Consider the following 18,562-nt stretch of genomic DNA (forward strand, 5'->3'; position numbering starts at 1 on the left):
ATTTAATTGATAAGGAGAAGAAAGAAATGTATACATATAATGAGTACACAAGACTAGAACACTAAACAATTTTCGTTCCTGATTTACCTATTGACCATAGTCATAGGGTGGGAATATATAAATGCTTGATTAATACAATTTTTGAAAGAACGTCTATTTTGTTTGCTGTTACATTCTAAATAGGATTAATTCAGGTAATATCCATGCCAACTAACTCAATGTGGTTTAGCACACTAGAATTTTAAGTGTATTTATATTACCGATAATTATCTTTGAGGAATCTAATGATAATAACCTTGGACACGATAATTTGTATGGCAATAACAGTATGAAAGCAATTAATAGTTAGAAAAGATTTATAGCAAATTATCAAGTTTTCTTAGATTTAGGCAGGACAAACCAATTAACAATGCTTTTTAAGGAGCAATGAGAGAATGTTAGACTAATTTCCATTCTAGTACTCTTTTGAATTTCAACTTATATGAATTTGTTTTAATATTTCATTATGAATATTAAGACGTAAGATTGACAACAAAAACATCCCAAAATTTGCATTTGGTTGACACACATTGGCATATGATATTTATACCTCAAACTGACTTACTGATTTTTGCTTCTAAATCCATTCAAAAGTGTGCCAGATGTAAATAATGATATGTTCATCTGGGTGTGCAAGGAGAGTGTTAGACAAATACCACTTATGTGAAGTTGGTAGAGAGTGTTGTTCAAATCTTTTATATCCTTAGTGATTGTTGTTTACTTTTTGTGTCAATTACTGAAAAAAAGGTGTCTTGGAGTATGTAAACTGAACTGAGGAATTGTACACTCTCACTTCTGTCAATTTTTTCTTTAAAAATTTTGAAGTTTTATACTTAGGACCATGCGCATAGACATTAAGGATTGTTGTGTCTTTTTTATTAATGGACCCTATTATAAATACCTTTCTTTCTACCTGGTAGTATATCTTATTCTGTAGTCTACTTTTACTAATCATTCTTATGATTAGTGCTTACATATTATATCTTTTTCCATCCTTTCACTTTTAATCACTCTGTCCTTATTTTTAAAGGGCCTTTCCTATAGACAACATGCAGTCAGTTAGTTCTTGATGTATTTTTGCATACAGTGTGATAATATCTACCTTTTAGCTGGAGTGATTGGACCATTAAATTTTAATTTAATCTAATTATCGTTAGAGTTGAATACAAATATCACTATTTGATTTCTGTTTCTCATTTCCTCTTTGTTTCTGTTTCCCCCTGTTCATGTCTTCTTTAGAATTCCTGTAATTGGGTATTTTAATAATAATTTCATCTTCATTATGGACCTATTTGTTATTTCTGCTTGTTTCATGTTTTTAATGGTTGCCTTAAAGATTAGAATGTACTAATCCATTATAGTCTAGTGTCAAGTAATATATGCCATTGTCACCTGTAGAAACCACAGAGCTTTACAACAATAATCTCATATTTTTCTCCTTCCTTCCTGTGTGCTTTAATTCTAAATCTTTTAATACTAATTGTACTGCTGCTCTACCAGGAATAAATTTCCCCAGATCATGCTGATTTGAAAAGCACTTATTTTAAGAAGTAGATTACTGATTGGCACTTTTTTTTTCTCTTTCGGTTCTTTATTTTTTCTTTTTAAAAATTTATTTCTTTTTTATTTTCATAGATTTAGGGGATAGAAGTACAATTTTGTTACGTGGTTATATTGCATAGTGGTGACGTGGATTTTAGTGTAACCGTAACCCAAATAGTATCCATTGTACCCATTAGATAGTTTCTCATTCCCTAGTCCACTTTCTTCCTCCTATTTCTCTGAGTGTCCATTGTCTATTTGCCTATTATTCTACTATGCCCACATGTACACACTATTTACTCCCCACTTATAAATTAGAACACGTGGTATTTGAATTTCTGTTTCTAGTTATTTCACTTAAGGTAATAGCCTCCAATTCCATCCATGCTGCTATAAAAGACGAGATTTTATTTTTAAGGGCTGAGTAGTATTCCATGGGGTATATGTATATATATAAATATCACATTTTCTATACCCAATCATCTGCTAATAGACACTTACGTTGATTTTATATCTTTGCTATTGTAAATAGTGCTGTGCTAAACATACAAGTACAGTTATCTTTTTGATATAATGATTTATTTGTTTTTGGGTAGATATCCAGTAGTGGGATTGCTGGAACAAATGGTAGCTCTATTTTTTGGGTCTTTGGGAAATCTCTATACTGTTTTCCATAGAGGTTATACTAATTTACATTTCCAGCAACAATGTATAAGCATTCCCTTTTCTCCTAATCTTCAACATCTGTTATTTTTTGCCTTTTACTAATAGCCATTCTGACTGGTGTAATATGGTATCTCATTGTGGTTTTAATTTGCATTTGTCTGATGATTAGTGATTTTCAGCCTTTATTCGTATGTTTGTTGGCTGTGTATATGCTTCTGTTGAAAAATATCTTTTTGTGTCCTTTGTCTATTTTTTAAATGGTTTGTTATTTTATTGTTGAATTGTTTGAGTTACTTGTAGATTTCAGATATTAGTCTTTTGTTCAATTTTTGCAAATATTTTTCTCATTCCTTAGGTTATCTGTTCACTCTGATGTTTCTTTGTCTGTGCAGAATATTTTTAATTTAAGTTACTTGTGGTCAAGTTTAACTCTCATTTGTCAATTTTGGTTTCTCTTGCATTTGCTTTTGAGGATTTAGTTATAAATTCTTTGCCTAGGTCAATATGTAGGAGAGTTTTTCCCAGATTTTCCTCTAGAATTATTATAGTTTCAGGTCTTCCATTTAAGTCATCAATCCATTTTGAGTTAATTTTTGCATAAGGCAAGAGACATTGTTTCAGTTTTATTCTTCTGCATATGGCCATCCAATTTCCCAACACCATTTATTGAATAGTGTGCCCATTCATCACTGTGTGTTTTTGTTGACTTTGTCAAAGAACAGTTGGCTGTAAATAAATGTTACAGCCAGGAGGGAGGCTGTACCCTGCAAAGCCACAGAGGCAAAGCTGCCCAAGACCATGGGATCCCACCTCTTGCATCAGCGTGACCTGGATGGGAGACATGGAGTCAAAGGAGGTCATTTTGGAGCTTTAAGATTGGACTGCCCCGCTGGATTTTGGACTTGCATGGGGCCTGTAGACTCTTTGTTTTGGCCAGTTTGTCCCATTTGGAACAGCTGTGTTTACCCAATGCCTGTGCCCCCATTGTATCTAGGAAATAACTAACTTGCTTTTGATTTTACAAGCTCATAGGCAGAAGGCACTTGCCTTGTATCAGATGAGACATTGGACTGTGGACTTCTGAGTTAATGCTGAAATGAGTTAAGAATTTGGGGGACTATTGGGAAGGCATGATCAGTTTTGAAATGTGCAGGCGCATCGTGTAAGCTGTCAATGGATCTACCATTCTGTGCCCTGGAGGACAGTCACTTTCTTCTCACAGCTCCACTAGGCAGTGCTCCAGTAGGGAATCTGTGTAGGGGATCTGACTCCACATTTCTCTTCTGCACTGCTCTAGCAGAGGCTCTCCATGAGAGCCCCACCTAAGCAACAAACTTCTATCTGGGCATCCAGGCATTTCCATACATCTTCTGAAATCTAGATGTAGGTTCCCAAACCTCAATTCTCGACTTCTGCACACTCTCAGGCTCAATACCATGTGGAAGTTGCCAAAGCTTGAGGCCTGCACCCTCTGAAGCTCTGGCCCTAGCTCTACATTGGCCCCTTTCAATCACAGCTGGAGTGGCTGGGACACAGGGCACCAAGTCGCTAGACTGCACACAGCACAGGGACCCTGGGTCCAGGAAACCATTTTTTCCTCATAAGCCTCCAGGCCTGTGATGGGAAGAGCTGGCACAAAGGTCTCACATGCCCTAGAGACATTTTCCCCATTGTCCTGCTGATTAACGTTCAGGTCCTTGTTACTTATGCAAATGTCTGCAGCTAGCTTGAATTTTTCCTCAGAGAATATAATTTTGTTTTTCCTTTTTTTTCTTTTTCTATCTTGTTTGTTTATTTATTTATTTATTTTATTATACTTTAAGTTCTAGGGTACGTGTGCACAACGTGCTGGTTTGTTGCATATGTATATATGTGCCATATTGGTGTGCTGCACCCATTAACTCATCATTAACTCATCATAGGAGATATACCTAATGTTCTATCCCTCCCCCCCCCCCCCCCCCATGACAGGCTGCGGTGTGCGTTGTTCCCCAACCTGTGTCAAAGTGTTCTTATTGTTCAATTCCCACCTATGAGTGAGAGCATGCGGTGTTTGTTTTTTTGTCCTTGTGATAGTTTGCTGAGAATGATGGCTTCCAACTTCACCCATGTCCCTACAAAGTACATGAACTCATCCCTTTTTATGGCTGCATAGTATTCCATGGTGTATATGTGCCACATTTTCTTAATCCAGTCTATCACTGATGGACATTTGGGTTGGTTCCAAGTCTTTGCTATTGTGAATAGTGCCGCAATAAATATACGTGTGCATGTGTCTTTATGGCAGCATGATTTATAATCCTTTGGGTTTATACCCAGTAATGGGATGACTGGGTCAAATGGTATTTCTAGTTCTAGATCCTTGAGGAATCGCCACACTATCTTCCACAATGGTTGAACTAGTTTACAGTCCCACCAACAGTGTAAAAGTGTTCCTGTTTCTCCACATCCTCTCCAGCACCTGTTGTTTCCTGACTTTTTAATGATCGTCATTCTAACTGGTGTGAGATGGTATCTCATTGTGGTTTTGATTTGCATTTCTCTGATGGCCAGTGATGATAAGCATTTTTTCATGTGCCTGTTGGCTGCATAAATGTCTTCTTTTGAGAAGTGTCTGTTCATATCCTTCGTGCACTTTTTGATGGGGTTGTTTGTTTTTTTCTTGTAAATTTGTTTGAGTTCTTTGTAGATTCTGGGTATTAGCCCTTTGTCAGATGAGTAGATTGCAAAAAGTTTCTCCCATTCTGTAGGTTACCTGTTCACTCTGATGGTTATTTCTTTTGCTGTGCAGAAACTATTTAGTTTAATTAGATCCCATTTGTCTATTTTGGCTTTTGTTGCCATTGCTTTTGGTGTTTTAGACATGAAGTCCATGCCCATGCCTGTGTCCCAGTGGTATTGCCTAAGTTTTCTTCTAGGGTTTTTATGGTTTTAGGTCTAGCATTTAAGTCTTCAATCCCTCTTGAATTAATTTTTGTATAAGGTATAAGGAAGAGATCCAGTTTCAGCTTCCTACATATGGCTAGCCAGTTTTCCCAGCACCATTTATTAAATAGGGAATCCTTTCCCCATTTCTTGTTTTTCTAAGGTTTGTCAAAGATCAGATGGTTGTAGATGTGTGGCATTGTTTCTGAGGACTATGTTCTGTTCCATTGGTCTATATCTCTGTTTTGGTACAAGTACTATGCTGTTTTGGTTACTGTAGCCTTGTAGTAAGTTTGAAATCAGGTAGTGTGATGCCTCTAGCTTTGTTCTTTTGGCTTAGGATTGTCTTGGCAATGTGGGCTCTTTTTCGGTTCCATATGAACTTTAAAGTAGTTTTTTCCAATTCTGTGAAGAAAGTCATTGGTAGCTTCATGGGGATGGCATTGAATCTATAAATTACGTTGTGCAGTATGACCATTTTCACAATATTGATTCTTCCTATCCATGAGCATGGAATGATCTTCCATTTGTTTGTGTCCTTTTTTATTTCGTTGATCTGTGATTTGTAGTTCTCCTTGAAGAGGTCCTTCACATCCCTTTAAGTTGGATTCCTAGGTATTTTATTTTCTTTGAAGCAACTGGGAATGGGAGTTCACTCATGATTTGGCTCTCTATTTATCTGTTACTGGTATATAAGAATGCTTGTGATTTTTGCACATTGATTTTGTATCCTGAGACTTTGCTGAAATTGCTTATCAGCTTAAGGAGATTTGGGGCTGAGATGATGGGGTTTTCCAGATATACAATCATGTCATCTGCAAACAGGGACAATTTGACTTCCTCTTTTCCTAATTGAATACCCTTTATTTCTTTCTCTTGCCTGATTGTCCTGGCCAGAACTTCCAACATTGTGGTGAATAGAAGTGGTGAGAGTGGGCATCCCTTTCTTGTGGCAGTTTTCAAAGGGAATGCTTCCAGTTTTTGCCCATTCAGTACGTTATTGGCTGTGGGTTTGTCATAAATAGTTCTTATTATTTTGAAACATGTCCCATCAATACCTAATTTATTGATTTTTTAGCATGAAGGTCTGTTGAATTTTGTCAAAGGCCTTTTCTGCATCTATTAAGATAATCATGTGGTTTTTGTCTTTGGTTCGTTTATATGCTGGATTACGTTTATTGATTTGCATATGTTGAACCAGCCTTGCACCCCAGGGATGAAGCCCACTTGATCACAGTGGATAAGCTTTTTGATGTGCTGCTGGATCCGGTTTGCCAGGATTTTATTGAGGACTTTTGCATCAATGTTCATCAGGGATATTGGTCTAAAATTCTCTTTTTTTGTTGTGTCTCTGCCAGGCTTTGGTATCAGGATGATGCTGGCCTCATAAAATGAGTTAGGGAGGATTCCCTCTTTTTCTATTGATTGGAATAGTTTCAGGAGGAGTGGTAAAATCTTCTCCTTGTACCTCTGGTAGAATTCGGCTGTGAATTTGTCTGGTCTTGTACTTTTTTTGGTTGGTAGGCTCTTAATTATTGCCTCAATTTCAAAGTCTGTTATTGGTCTATACAGGGATTCAACTTCTTCCTGGTTTGGTCTTGGGTGGGTGTATGTGTCCTGGAATTTATCCATTTCTTCTAGATTTTCTAGTTTGTTTGCGTAGGGGTGTCTATAGTATTCTCTGATGGTAGTTTGTATTTCTGTGGGATCAGTGGTGATGTCTCCTTTATCATTTTGTATTGCATCTATTTTCTTCTCTCTTTTTTTCTTTATTAGTCTTGCTAACAGTCTATCAATTTTGTTGATCTTTTCAAAAAACCAGCTCGTGGATTCATTGATTTTTTGCAAGGTTTTTTGTGTCTCTATCTCCTTCAGTTCTGCTCTGATCTTAGTTATTTCTTGCCTCCTGCTAGCTTTTGAATGTGTTTGCTCTTGCTTCTCTATTTATTTTAATTGTGATATTAGGGTGTCAATTTTAGATCTTTCCTGCTTTCTCTTGTGGGCATTTAGTGCTATAAATTTCCCTCCACACACTGCTTTAAATGTGTCCCAGAGATTCTGGGATGTTGTGTCTTTGTTCTCATTGGTTTCAAAGAACATCTTTATTTCTGCCTTCATTTAGTTATGCACCCAGTAGTCATTTAGGAGCAGGTTGTTCAGTTTCTATGTAGTTGTGTGGTTTTGAGTGAGTTTCTTAATCCTGAGTTCTACTTTGATTGTACTGTGATATGAGAGATAGTTTGTTATAATTTCTGTTCTTTTACATTTGCTGAGGAGTGCTTTACTTCCAACTATGTGGTCAATTTTGGAATAAGTGCTATGTGGTGCTGAGAAGAATCCATATTCTGTTGATTTGGGGTGGAGAGTTCTGTAGATGTCTATTAGGTCCACTTGGTGGAGAGCTGAGTTCAATTCCTGGATATCCTTTTTAACCTTCTGTCTCATTGATCTGTCTAATGTTGACAGTGGGGTGTTAAAGTCTCCCATTATTATTGTCTGGGAGTCTAAGTCTCTTTTTTGGGTCTCTAGGGACTTGCTTTATGAATGTGGGTGCTCCTGTATTGGGTGCATATATATTCAGGATAGTTAGCTCTTCTTGTTGAATTGATCCCTTTACCATTATGTAATGGCCTTCTTTGTCTCTTTTGATCTTTGTTGGTTTAAAGTCTGTTTTATCAGAGACTAGGATTGCAACCCCTACCTTTTTTTGTTTTCCATTTGCTTGGTAGATCTTCCTCCATCCCTTTATTTGGAGCCTATGTGTGTCTCTGTATGTGTGATGGGTCTCCTGAATACAGCACACTGATGGGTCTTGACTCTTTATCCAATTTGCCAGTCTGTGTCTTTTAGTTGGAGCATTTAGCCCATTTACATTTAAGGCTAATATTGTTATGTGTGAATTTGATCCTGTCATTATGATGTTAACTGGTTATTTTGCTCATTAGTTCATGCAGTTTCTTCCTAGCATCAATGGTCTTTACAATTTAGCATGTTTTTGCAGTGGCTGGTACCAGTTGTTCCTTTCCATGTTTAGTGCTTCCTTCAGGAGCTCTTGTAGGGCAGGCCTGGTGGTGACAAAATCTCCCAGCATTTGCTTGTCTGCAAAGGATTTTATTTCTCCTTCACTTATGAATCTTAGTTTTGCTGGATATGAAACTCTGGGTTGTAAATTCTTTTCTTTAAGAATGTTGAATATTGCCCCCACTCTTTTCTGGCTTGTAGAGTTTCTGCTGAGAGATTCACTGTTAGTCTGTTGGGCTTCCCTTTGTGGGTAACCCAACCTTTCTCTCTGGCTGCCCTTAACATTTTTTCCTTCATTTCAACTTTGGTGAATCTGACAATTATGTGGGTTGGAGTTGCTCTTCTTGCGGAGTATCTTTGTGGTGTTCTCTGTATTTCCTGAATTGGAATGTTGGCCTCCCTGCTAGATTGGGGAAGTTCTCCTGGATAATATCCTGCGGAGTGTTTTCCAACTTGGTTCCATTCTCCCTGTCACTTTCAGGTATACCAATCAGACATAGAGTTGGTCTTTTCACATAGTCCCATATCTCTTGGAGGCTTTCTTTGTTTCTTTTTACTCTTTTTTTCTCCAAACTTCTCTTCTCACTTCATTTCATTCATTTGATCTTCAATCACTGATATCCTTTCTTCCAGATGATCAAATCGGTTACTGAAGCTTGTGCATTTGTCACGTAGTTCTTGTGCCATGGTTTTCAGCTCCATCAGGTCATTTAAGGACTTCTCTACAATGGTTATTCTAGCGAGCCATTCGTGTAATCTTTTTTCAAGGTTTTTAGCTTCTTTGCAATGGGTTCGAACTTCCTTCTTTAGCTCGGAGATGTTTGATCATCTCAAGCCTTCTTCTCTCAACCCCTCAAAGTCATTCTCCATCCAGCTTTTTTCCATTGCTTGCAAGGAACTGCATTCCTTTGGAGGGGGAGAGGTGCTCCTGTTTTTAGAATTTTCAACTTTTCTGCTCTGCTTTTTTCCCCATGTTTGTGGTTTTATCTACCTTTGGTCTTTGATGTTGGTGACCTACAGATGGGGTTTTGGTGTGGATGTCCTTTCTGTTTTTTATTTTTCCTTCTAACAGTCAGGACCCTCAGCTGCAGGTCTGTTGGAGTTTGCTGGCGGTCCACTCCAGACCCTGTTTGCCTGGGTATCAGCAGCAGAGGCTGCAGAACAGCGAATATTGCTGAAGAGTAAATTTGCCGCCTGATCATTCCTCTGGAAGCTTCATCTCAGAGAGGTACCTGGCCGTGTGAGGTGTGAGTCTGCCCCTACTGGGGGGTGCCTCCCAGTTAGGCTACTCATCGGTCAGGGACCCACTTGAGGAGGCAGTCTGTCTGTTCTCAGATCTCAAACTGTGTGCTGGGAGAACCACTACTCTCTTCAAAGCTGTCAGACAGGGACATTTCGAGAATGTAATTTCCTTTTCACTTGCATTGTCAAGCTGCAAATTTCCCACACTTTTATTTTCTGTTTCCCTTTTGAAACTGAATGCCTTTAACAGCACCCAAGTCCCCTCTTGAATGTTTTGGTACTTAGAAATTTCTTCTGTCAAATACTCTACATCATTTCTTCAAGTTCAACGTTCCACAAATCTCTAGGGCAGGGGCAAAATGCTGTCAGTCTCTTTGCTAAAACGTGAGAGTCAGCTTTGCTCCAGTTCCCAACAAGTTCCTCATCTCTATCTGAAACCACCTCAGGCTGAACCTTATCATTTATATCACTCTCAGCATTTTTGTCAAAGCCTTTCAATAAGTCTCTTGGAAGTTCGGATCTTTCCCATATGTTCCTGTCTTCTTCCGAGCCCTGCAAACTGTTCCAACCTCTGCCTGTTACCCAGTTCCAAAATCACTTCCACATTTTCAGGTATCTTTTCAGCAACACCCCGTTCTACTGGTACCAACTTACTGTGAGCAAGTCACATCTTACATGGATAGCGGCAGACAAAGAGAGAGCTTACGCAGAGACTCCTGTGTGTTAAAACCATAAGATCATGTGAGGCCCATTCACTACCACGAGAATAGCATGGGAAAGACCACCTGCCCCCCACCCTGTCCCCCATGATTCAATCGTTTCCCAGCAGTCTCTCTCACAACACATGGGAATTATGGGAGCTACAAGATGATATTTGGGTAGGGATACAGAGCGAAACCATATAACACACACTGTTAGAAAACCACAGCCACTTCCACTTTCTAATCTCTAATAGCCATCTCCTCTCTTCAGAGAGACCACCATGCTGTACTTGGGTTTCCTTCCTATAATGGCGGTTTTGAATGCCTTCACACAGGAAGCAGGGAAGATTGCAGGGCTCATCATATGTATTTACCTTCTCCCAGAGGTCACAATTCTACACTGCCTTTTGTTCAATGTTTGCAAACAGTAGTTTTTTACATTTTGCCCAGTTTTATAGTTCTTTATATTGGGAGAGAAAGTCTTGTTCTATTTCTCCATCATGGCTGCAGATTAAATTCTCTTCCTAGGTGCGTTTCTAAAAGTCTAGCCATATTTTTTCTATATACCAGCTATATCCTTATCAGTAGTCTGCTGCATAAGACACTCAGACATTCATACTATAATGGCAAGTGACTTTTTTTTTCATGAAGTCTTTCTTTGTTGCACAGCTGGAGTGCAGTGGCACAATCTCAGCTCACTGCAGCATCCACCTCCTGGTTTCAAACAATTCTCCTGTCTCAGCCTCTTGAGTAGCTGGGACTACAGGCACATGCAACCATGCCCAGCCAATGTTTGTATTTTTAGTAGAGATGGAGTTTCACCATATTGGTCAGGCTGGTCTAAAACTCCTGACCTTAGGTAATCCACCTGCCTCGGCCTCCCAGAGTGCTTGGATTACAGGTGTGAGCCACTGCACCCAGCCTCAAGTGACTTTTGATAGATAATGAGGAGATGGGGTAAGAGAGTTACACTTACATGCTAGCCAGAAATTATATTTTAAATGATGATAAGCAAGGCTATCACTGGTGAGAAAAATGATTACATTGACTAACCTTTAAAGAAAAGAGTAACTTTTGCACAGTGATAAACTGTAAGAGTTGATCTATGCACATATATAAAAAGAACAGGTATATATTTCAAAGAAGAGGCCAGTTGATGAAAATAAATTGCCTGGTAAATGGAAGAGTGGGGATTAAAAAGAATGAGGCAACCAGGCTTCTAGCCAAGGTACTGACAACTAAGAATGATTCTCAACTCAACACAAAAGGATACTTGGCCCAATATGTATGGAAGAAAATGGGGTATAGAAATCTGTGATGAATGGAAAAAGATCAAGCAATCACAAAAACCAAAGGCACCACTGAGGACCACTGAGCTGCCTAAACTGTGTTAGTAACATTCCTAGGGTGTCTATGGAGAGGAAACAGAAATCAGTGCTGTGAGGTTAAGGAAATATATTCATGTCTATTCTCTTCTTTTAGCTCTGGAGCATACAACAAAACATCTTACAGAGTTACAGAGGAGAGAAGTTCACTCTTTTCACCACATTGAGGTTTTCGCACAGGCCAAGAGCACCATGATGCCAAGGCTGTTTAGTAAAAGGTATTTAGAAAGCAGTAACAGAGTGCGAATGCAGAGCTGCCTGATTTGTAAAAAACAAGACATGTAGTGTTACTAACCAGAAATATCATTTCTGTATCACCTCAACTGCGTCCATCCAGCTCTCCGAACATGCTATGGTAGAATATTGTGCTAGAAACTAGGCAAATAAAAGCAACTCAGCTTATTCTATTGCTTGAGTAACTTACAATTTGGAAGAATAACCTGAGATTTAAAAAAAATTCAACATTTTTGTCAGTAATTATTTGTAATTTATCTTAGTGAGATGATACAAAATCACATACAATAAGGTAATTAGCAAAATTTGCAAAAAAAGTTAAATTTTAGTAGGATTAATGTAGAATAAAAGTTTAATATAATATGATATCCTTTTGAAATTTGTAACTTAGTAATATTAATATAAAACATTGGGTTTAGTAAAGTCCACAGGGGTCATCAGGGATGATTTTTCTTTTCTATGGTATTCTATTTTTATTTCCTGTAGTATTTCAAGGTTCCAATAATTTAAAAAAACCTTAAATTTCATATACAGTTGTACTATTTTATGCAGCTTAGCATTTTCTAATAAGAGCCATAGAGCTTCAGTTTCCAGATTCATGATCTTGAGAGAAGATAGAGATGAGACCATTGTGTTAACAAAGGAAAGACTAAGTCAATGTGACTAACAGTTTTTCTTCTGCCAACTGAGATTACAAGTCTGGGAGACTGAATTACACCCACTTTATTTCAAAAATACGTCACAATTCTGTGAACATGAGTTGAGGATTTTTTCTTCTGTCTTTATTATGGAGAAGAGTATATAAGACAATAAATGAGGCCTCATATATTTGGTAATTCACTGATATGAAAAAATGAAAAATGATAGTTGAATGTGCAAGCTGACCTTATCTAAAATTTGATAATTTGCTTTAAAATGTCTCTGAGGCATATGGAGAGTTTCTGGTACCTATAAATATGGGTATTTCATGGAACAATTCAGAATTATCATTTTCCTTAAATGTTTTTAGACTTCCCTGAAAGTCTAAAAATGTGGAAATAAAAGATTCCTTGGAAATATTAAAATAGCATGAAATTACTTTTCTCCCTAAATTATCAAATCCATAATTAGACTCAATAGCCCTAAAGGGTCTTGAGTAATAAAGGTTCCCAGAAACCTACCTCTTGTACACACTTTTTTGCACTCTTCCAGACTTTCAAATCGATTCTGATTTCCTCCACATCCCCCATATATAAATTCTTCACACTGTCGAGTGAAAATATTGAAGAAAAATCTCTTCATGATTGCTTTACATGGGCCATCATCTGGCTTGAATGCACAAAATGAATGCATAAGTTTCAGTGGTGGCAACTCAGTATCTATAAGGTAAAAATAAAAGATATAATATGTAATCTCCATCAACACTATAATAATATTCTTTATTTCCTTTTTAATATATCCTGATTTTAAGGAAAAGTGCAATAAAACATGCTGATAAGAAAGTTACCAAAATTGTAGATAAAGTTAATAAATTCACCAAATGAGACACAACTTCTAGACTCTTGTTAGAGAGGTATTGCTTAAATCATACCAACCGAACTGGGAGGGAATTGAGTAGTTGTTGTAAGGCAACTTCATTCAAGTGGATGTGCCCCCAATAGACCTTTTCTTTTAACTCAGCTAGTGGACAGTTCTTTGAATTTCTCTCCTTAACCTACACTTGTGTCACTTTTTACACATAAAACAACTCTTTAAAAGCAACAGCATATTCACATTCATATATATATAGATACACACACACACACACACATATGTATATAACACTATATTAAACCATTCCCTAATTATGAAAATGTATGTGTTTGATGTTATGAAAAATATACTTCATGGTGCTTTTTTTTTAACTTACCATACCATCCTTGGGTTTTAATAATGCTGAAATAATGTAAATAATGCTATGTTTTAAATAGAATGAGGCAATTCTTTTGACTTCAAATTATATATTTTTTCTTTAAATACTTAGCTACTAATTTTCATAACAGAATTTTCTATCCTGGAAATGGGCATACAAATAGAGGAAACTCAACTAGATTTTTTAAACATTTTACTTTTTTCAAGTCCAATAAAATTAATAGGAGCCTAATATTAAATAAGTTCTATTTGTTTACCAGTAAAGATAGACACTGAAAATTGTGGGTGGTGCAACTAAAAGAATAATGACAAAAATGCCATATAATACTTCTTGAATATTTTCTGCCTATTGAGTCTATGTACTTTCTATGTCTTTGGCAATTGATTATTAATCTCTTATGGGGAATATTGAAACCAATAAATGACCTAAACCAATTTTTCCTCTGGGGGCAGCAATATTATATTAAATTAAACAGATGAGTATAAATATCTTGAAAAAAAGTGTTTTCATGCATTCTAAAATAGTTTACTTTGAACAACAACAACAAAAATGAATGGATGAGACTTTAATATTTTCACATAAAATATTTTTAAGGCATAAAATACAGGATAAGTTTTTGGAGTATGATTGTCTCAAAAGAAATCTGTTTTAAATTTCCTGTAATTTCAAAACGTGAATTTTTTGAAAGAGAAAATATGCATATAATAAAAGTTAAATTAGATAATTTTATTACTCGCATTCCACCCATAATATATTATTATTCTAATCATCAGTTTTGAATTCATAGCAAGTATTAGTTTTATTTTAGTAATGATAAAACTCTTTGTAATAAAATGATTGAAATGATATTGTTAATTTTTTATATGAGTCATAAAATTGTAGGTAGTATTTACAATCTTGGAAGGGTTAAAAATACAGTTTTCTATACGTAAGTTGGCATTTTCATGCTGTTTGATTCACGTGACACTAATTATTTTTGAACATGTAAATTTTATCTCAACTACTAACACTGCTTTCAATTTTTAAAAATTCTAGCTAAATTTACATACTATCATCTCACTACTTTGATCTATTTGGTAAGTTAATTGATTATTTTTTTTCAATTGAAATAAATTGAGCTGACAGAACTGATAGAAGAGTATGTTTTTCAGGTCCAGAATTTGTTAAGTTAGAATAATATATGACAGATAACTATTATGAAAGAAGGATAGTTTCAGCACCAAACACAGTCATAAAATAGCTAATTAGCAAGTAAGAATGTTGATCAAACCTTTAACTAAAGTTGAGTTTTATGCACATATGTATTTGTGTGTCTTCAAATTTCTCTGGAGTTATTTTCAATTGACGAAATGTAATGTTTGTGTTTACCGACATGATTTTGAAAATAATTTTAAACAAATAACAGTGTCACTAAATCCAATAAATATCTATAGTCTATATATAAATAATTTTATCAAAGTGAGTTAAGAAATATTGGTGAACATTGACAAGTTTAAATGTCATTTCTTTTTTTTTCAAATCCTTTATCTAACATTTTATGTTGATGAATTTATCTAAAATATGACAATTTGCTTTAGAAGGTCTCTCAGGCATATAGAAAGTTTCTGGTACCTATAAATATGAGTACTTCATGGTAAAATTCTCCATTTTTCTTATATTAGATACACAAGTACTTTTTAAATAGAAATTCATAACATAAATATAATTGAGGATTGTTAAAAATACTTCCTAAAAATAGAAAAATGTGTCAACCAAAATGACTTGTTAAAACATATTTTCTCTATCACTGAAGTTATAATTGTCAGTTTAAATTTAAAAATCATTGAATGTTTTTTTCTGAGTGGTACATTTATGAATAATTGTAAATACAGTTTATATTTTTTTATCTTTACTTAAGGATTTTAGAATGCCGAGCTGACATTTTGAGTTGTTATGAGAAACCGGAAAAGTTGGTGTGAAGACCCTAAGTGGTGCATCTGACTTACAGCAGGCCCACAACAAGTATCATCGAATTTCGTATCGTGAGTTTCTGAACTCTAGACATGTTTGTTTTGAAACCAATAAAAATGTGACCGATTGGTTCTTCAAATATTGGACCCCAGAATTCACATAATTTTAATTAACAAAGCAGGAATACAAATATTCTGGCATTTTAAATTTTACAGCTGTATACCATTATCTCGAATTGCTGTAGAAATTCTCATATAATGTGATGTTATTCAGTCCCAAGTTAACATTACTTTAGAACTTTGTTATTGAGGCAGTGTTTCAGATAGAAAACTTGAATAAAAATCTGTATCTGCAAAACACAGGGAACTTTACCTAATACCTGAGTTGCCATGTACATTCAGAAGTCATTTTTTATAAATCAATAATTTTTATCAGATACTATTTGGTGATTTCTCTACTTTTTATTCTTAATATATTTGATGGGGTTTATCATCAAGCTAAATCTTTTTTCCATTTTCTGCATTAAAAATACAGTCACCCTAAGTTCAATCTGCTATTTAGTAATTTCGCCAGCAGGTGGTGGCAGTGCACCACAAAGGCAAAAGCTGATAAACTAGCCGTAGTAGTACCTAGCAATAATAGCTAATGTTGCTCACTGAGTAATCACAATACTCTTGACGTTTTTGTAATTGTACCCTTGAATGATCATAACCACCTACTGAGTTAGGCATTATTATATTCATTTTATAAATTATAAAATATCATTGCAGAAATTAAGTAAATGACTGAAATTCACACCATAAATGATGGGTTTAAAATTGATCCTCATATGGTTTTACAACAGCTATCTCACACATTCTTAATAACTGCACGATATTGTCACAGATATGTGACTGAGATTCCTAAACTAGCATTTGGATCAAGCATACAATTTTAATTATATAATTTCCACTCAATTAACAACCTTTATTTTCAAACATTCACCTTTATGAAACTAAAAATGGTTTCAATAATAGAAGTAGGTGATAATTTTATAGAAATTTTCTAGGAGTAACACTAAATATTAACTTTTATGAATTATATTTTGTTAATTACTAGGTGATTATTTGTCTTTATTCACACTTTAATGTATTTCTTATAGAAATCCTGTGTTAGAATATTCTTTGTGCAGTGATCTTGCAGCCCACACCTAAGCACAGCATCCCTGGATTCAAGCAATGGCCAGGTGTGCTGTGTGACCCACAGTGCCATGCCACTCCACCCGAAAGGGATGGAAATCTGCCTTGATCTTCATGTCTTATTTTGAAAAAACCCTTTTGAATGTGAATAATTGTGTATTGGCCATGTGTCAGGCATTGTACTGTCACTACAGATATGACAGTAAAGTAGATGACAGCAGCCCCTCGTTCATGGAGCACATAGACACTAAGGACTTACGCAAATATTCAGAAAGTCCTGGGTGTTGTGCGAGTGAACAGTAGGATACCTAAATTAGCCTGAAGGGGTCAGCGATAACTTTCCTGAGACTTGAAATTGAGACTTGAGGGAAATGTTCACAGAGGTAATCATTAACTTCCAGCAGTCATGAGAAAGCAAAACACATACAGGGCAATGTAAAAGGAATTTAATCTGATCCAGCCATATAAATAGAATTATGGTTTACATGAAATCATTCGCATTCGATGTCATGAATTTTATGTCTCGTAGTCTAAAGGTTACAATCCTGCCTTCCCCTCGCCGCCCCCTGCCCCATGTCCTGGGATGTTGGATAGAGGGCTTACTATAGTATTTGCTGCCTGAAAAGATGTCATGCCCTTGACTGTAAGAATACTCATCCTCTTGGAACTTGTTTGCAAAACTAGGGCTTTCAGGTAACTTACCATCTAAGAATCTACATGCTGCTTGCATCTAATTAAAGAATTTGACTTTTTTTTTTTTTCCCTGGCAGGCAAGAACAAACATGTACACTTTACCTTCTCCGTGTCAGAAAATGTGCCAGACGCTTTTTTACTTTTTACCTAAAAACCATAGGAAATCAGTTATTTAAATTATTCATTTACAGCTTAGGACACTGGGAGTCAGAAAGTTTAAATAACTTATTCAGTCTCACAAAGGTACTAGGTGGCAAACTGCACCTGCAAACTCAGGTCTGTCTGATTCTAAATCCTACAAAAGATACTTGCTTTTCACTAAATGTTCACTCTTAATTTTCTCTCTCCTAGCCCAATGGAATTGTTTTAAAAAGCTTATCACCACTATTTTTGTTATCATTTTTGTCTTATCTAAAGTTAATTATAGATTATCCTCCCTGTTGATTGGACTGATAAAAAATCACCTACTATTTACTTGTGAGAGAAGCAATAAAATTTGATGCATTTTTCTATTAATGATGAGTACCTTATTTCAATTAAATAATATACTTCTATAAAATGATGTTATGACCTTAGCATCATGGGATAAATTGTATCTCCAAAATAGAATTTTTTAGATGTGAGATTGGGTTATTTTAAAAATTTATTTTAAACAAAAACAAAACAAAACTAGATAAAACTGCAACTAGCTGGTGAAGAGGTCTTTAAGTCTAGCTTAAATATCAAAATTATTTGTTATCCACCTAGGTTTGGAAGCTACCTTATAGTAATTTTAAATTCTGGCTTAATTACTGATGACTTAATTCTGGATTATTGATTGACTATGGCAGCAGCCGCAACAATTTCAGGAACTTCCTGGTTATCCAATATTCATTTTCTCAGTCCAATTGAGGAGAATTGGACTGGGACATTACAGGGAACACTTGGATCGATTTGCTTCTCACTTCCCACAAGTGAGGTTGCCTGTTTTTTTCCCTGTTAGGACTTATTTTATCCTCCACCTTCCTTGTTTCTGTAACCTCTGGAATGTTCGAATTTTAACCCACCAACTTTTAAGGAAAAAGCTGAATGAGGAATTGAAACTCATAATGTCCA

General features: G+C 35.8%; 1 protein-coding gene across 2 annotated transcripts in view; it reads right to left on the minus strand.

Moving 5' to 3' along the window:
• The window catches only part of TFPI (tissue factor pathway inhibitor), a 101,089-nt gene that overhangs the window by 26,070 nt on the left and 56,457 nt on the right, over nucleotides 1-18,562 (minus strand). For both annotated transcript variants that reach the window (XM_017946705.2, XM_009182578.2), the window contains exon 3: nucleotides 12,916-13,113. In XM_017946705.2, the coding sequence (XP_017802194.1) occupies nucleotides 12,916-13,113 (198 nt within the window). The remainder of the gene's footprint in view (nucleotides 1-12,915; nucleotides 13,114-18,562) is intronic.

This window comes from Papio anubis, chromosome 10 (genome assembly GCF_008728515.1).
Source record: "Papio anubis isolate 15944 chromosome 10, Panubis1.0, whole genome shotgun sequence".
Classification (NCBI taxonomy): Eukaryota; Metazoa; Chordata; class Mammalia; order Primates; family Cercopithecidae; genus Papio; species Papio anubis.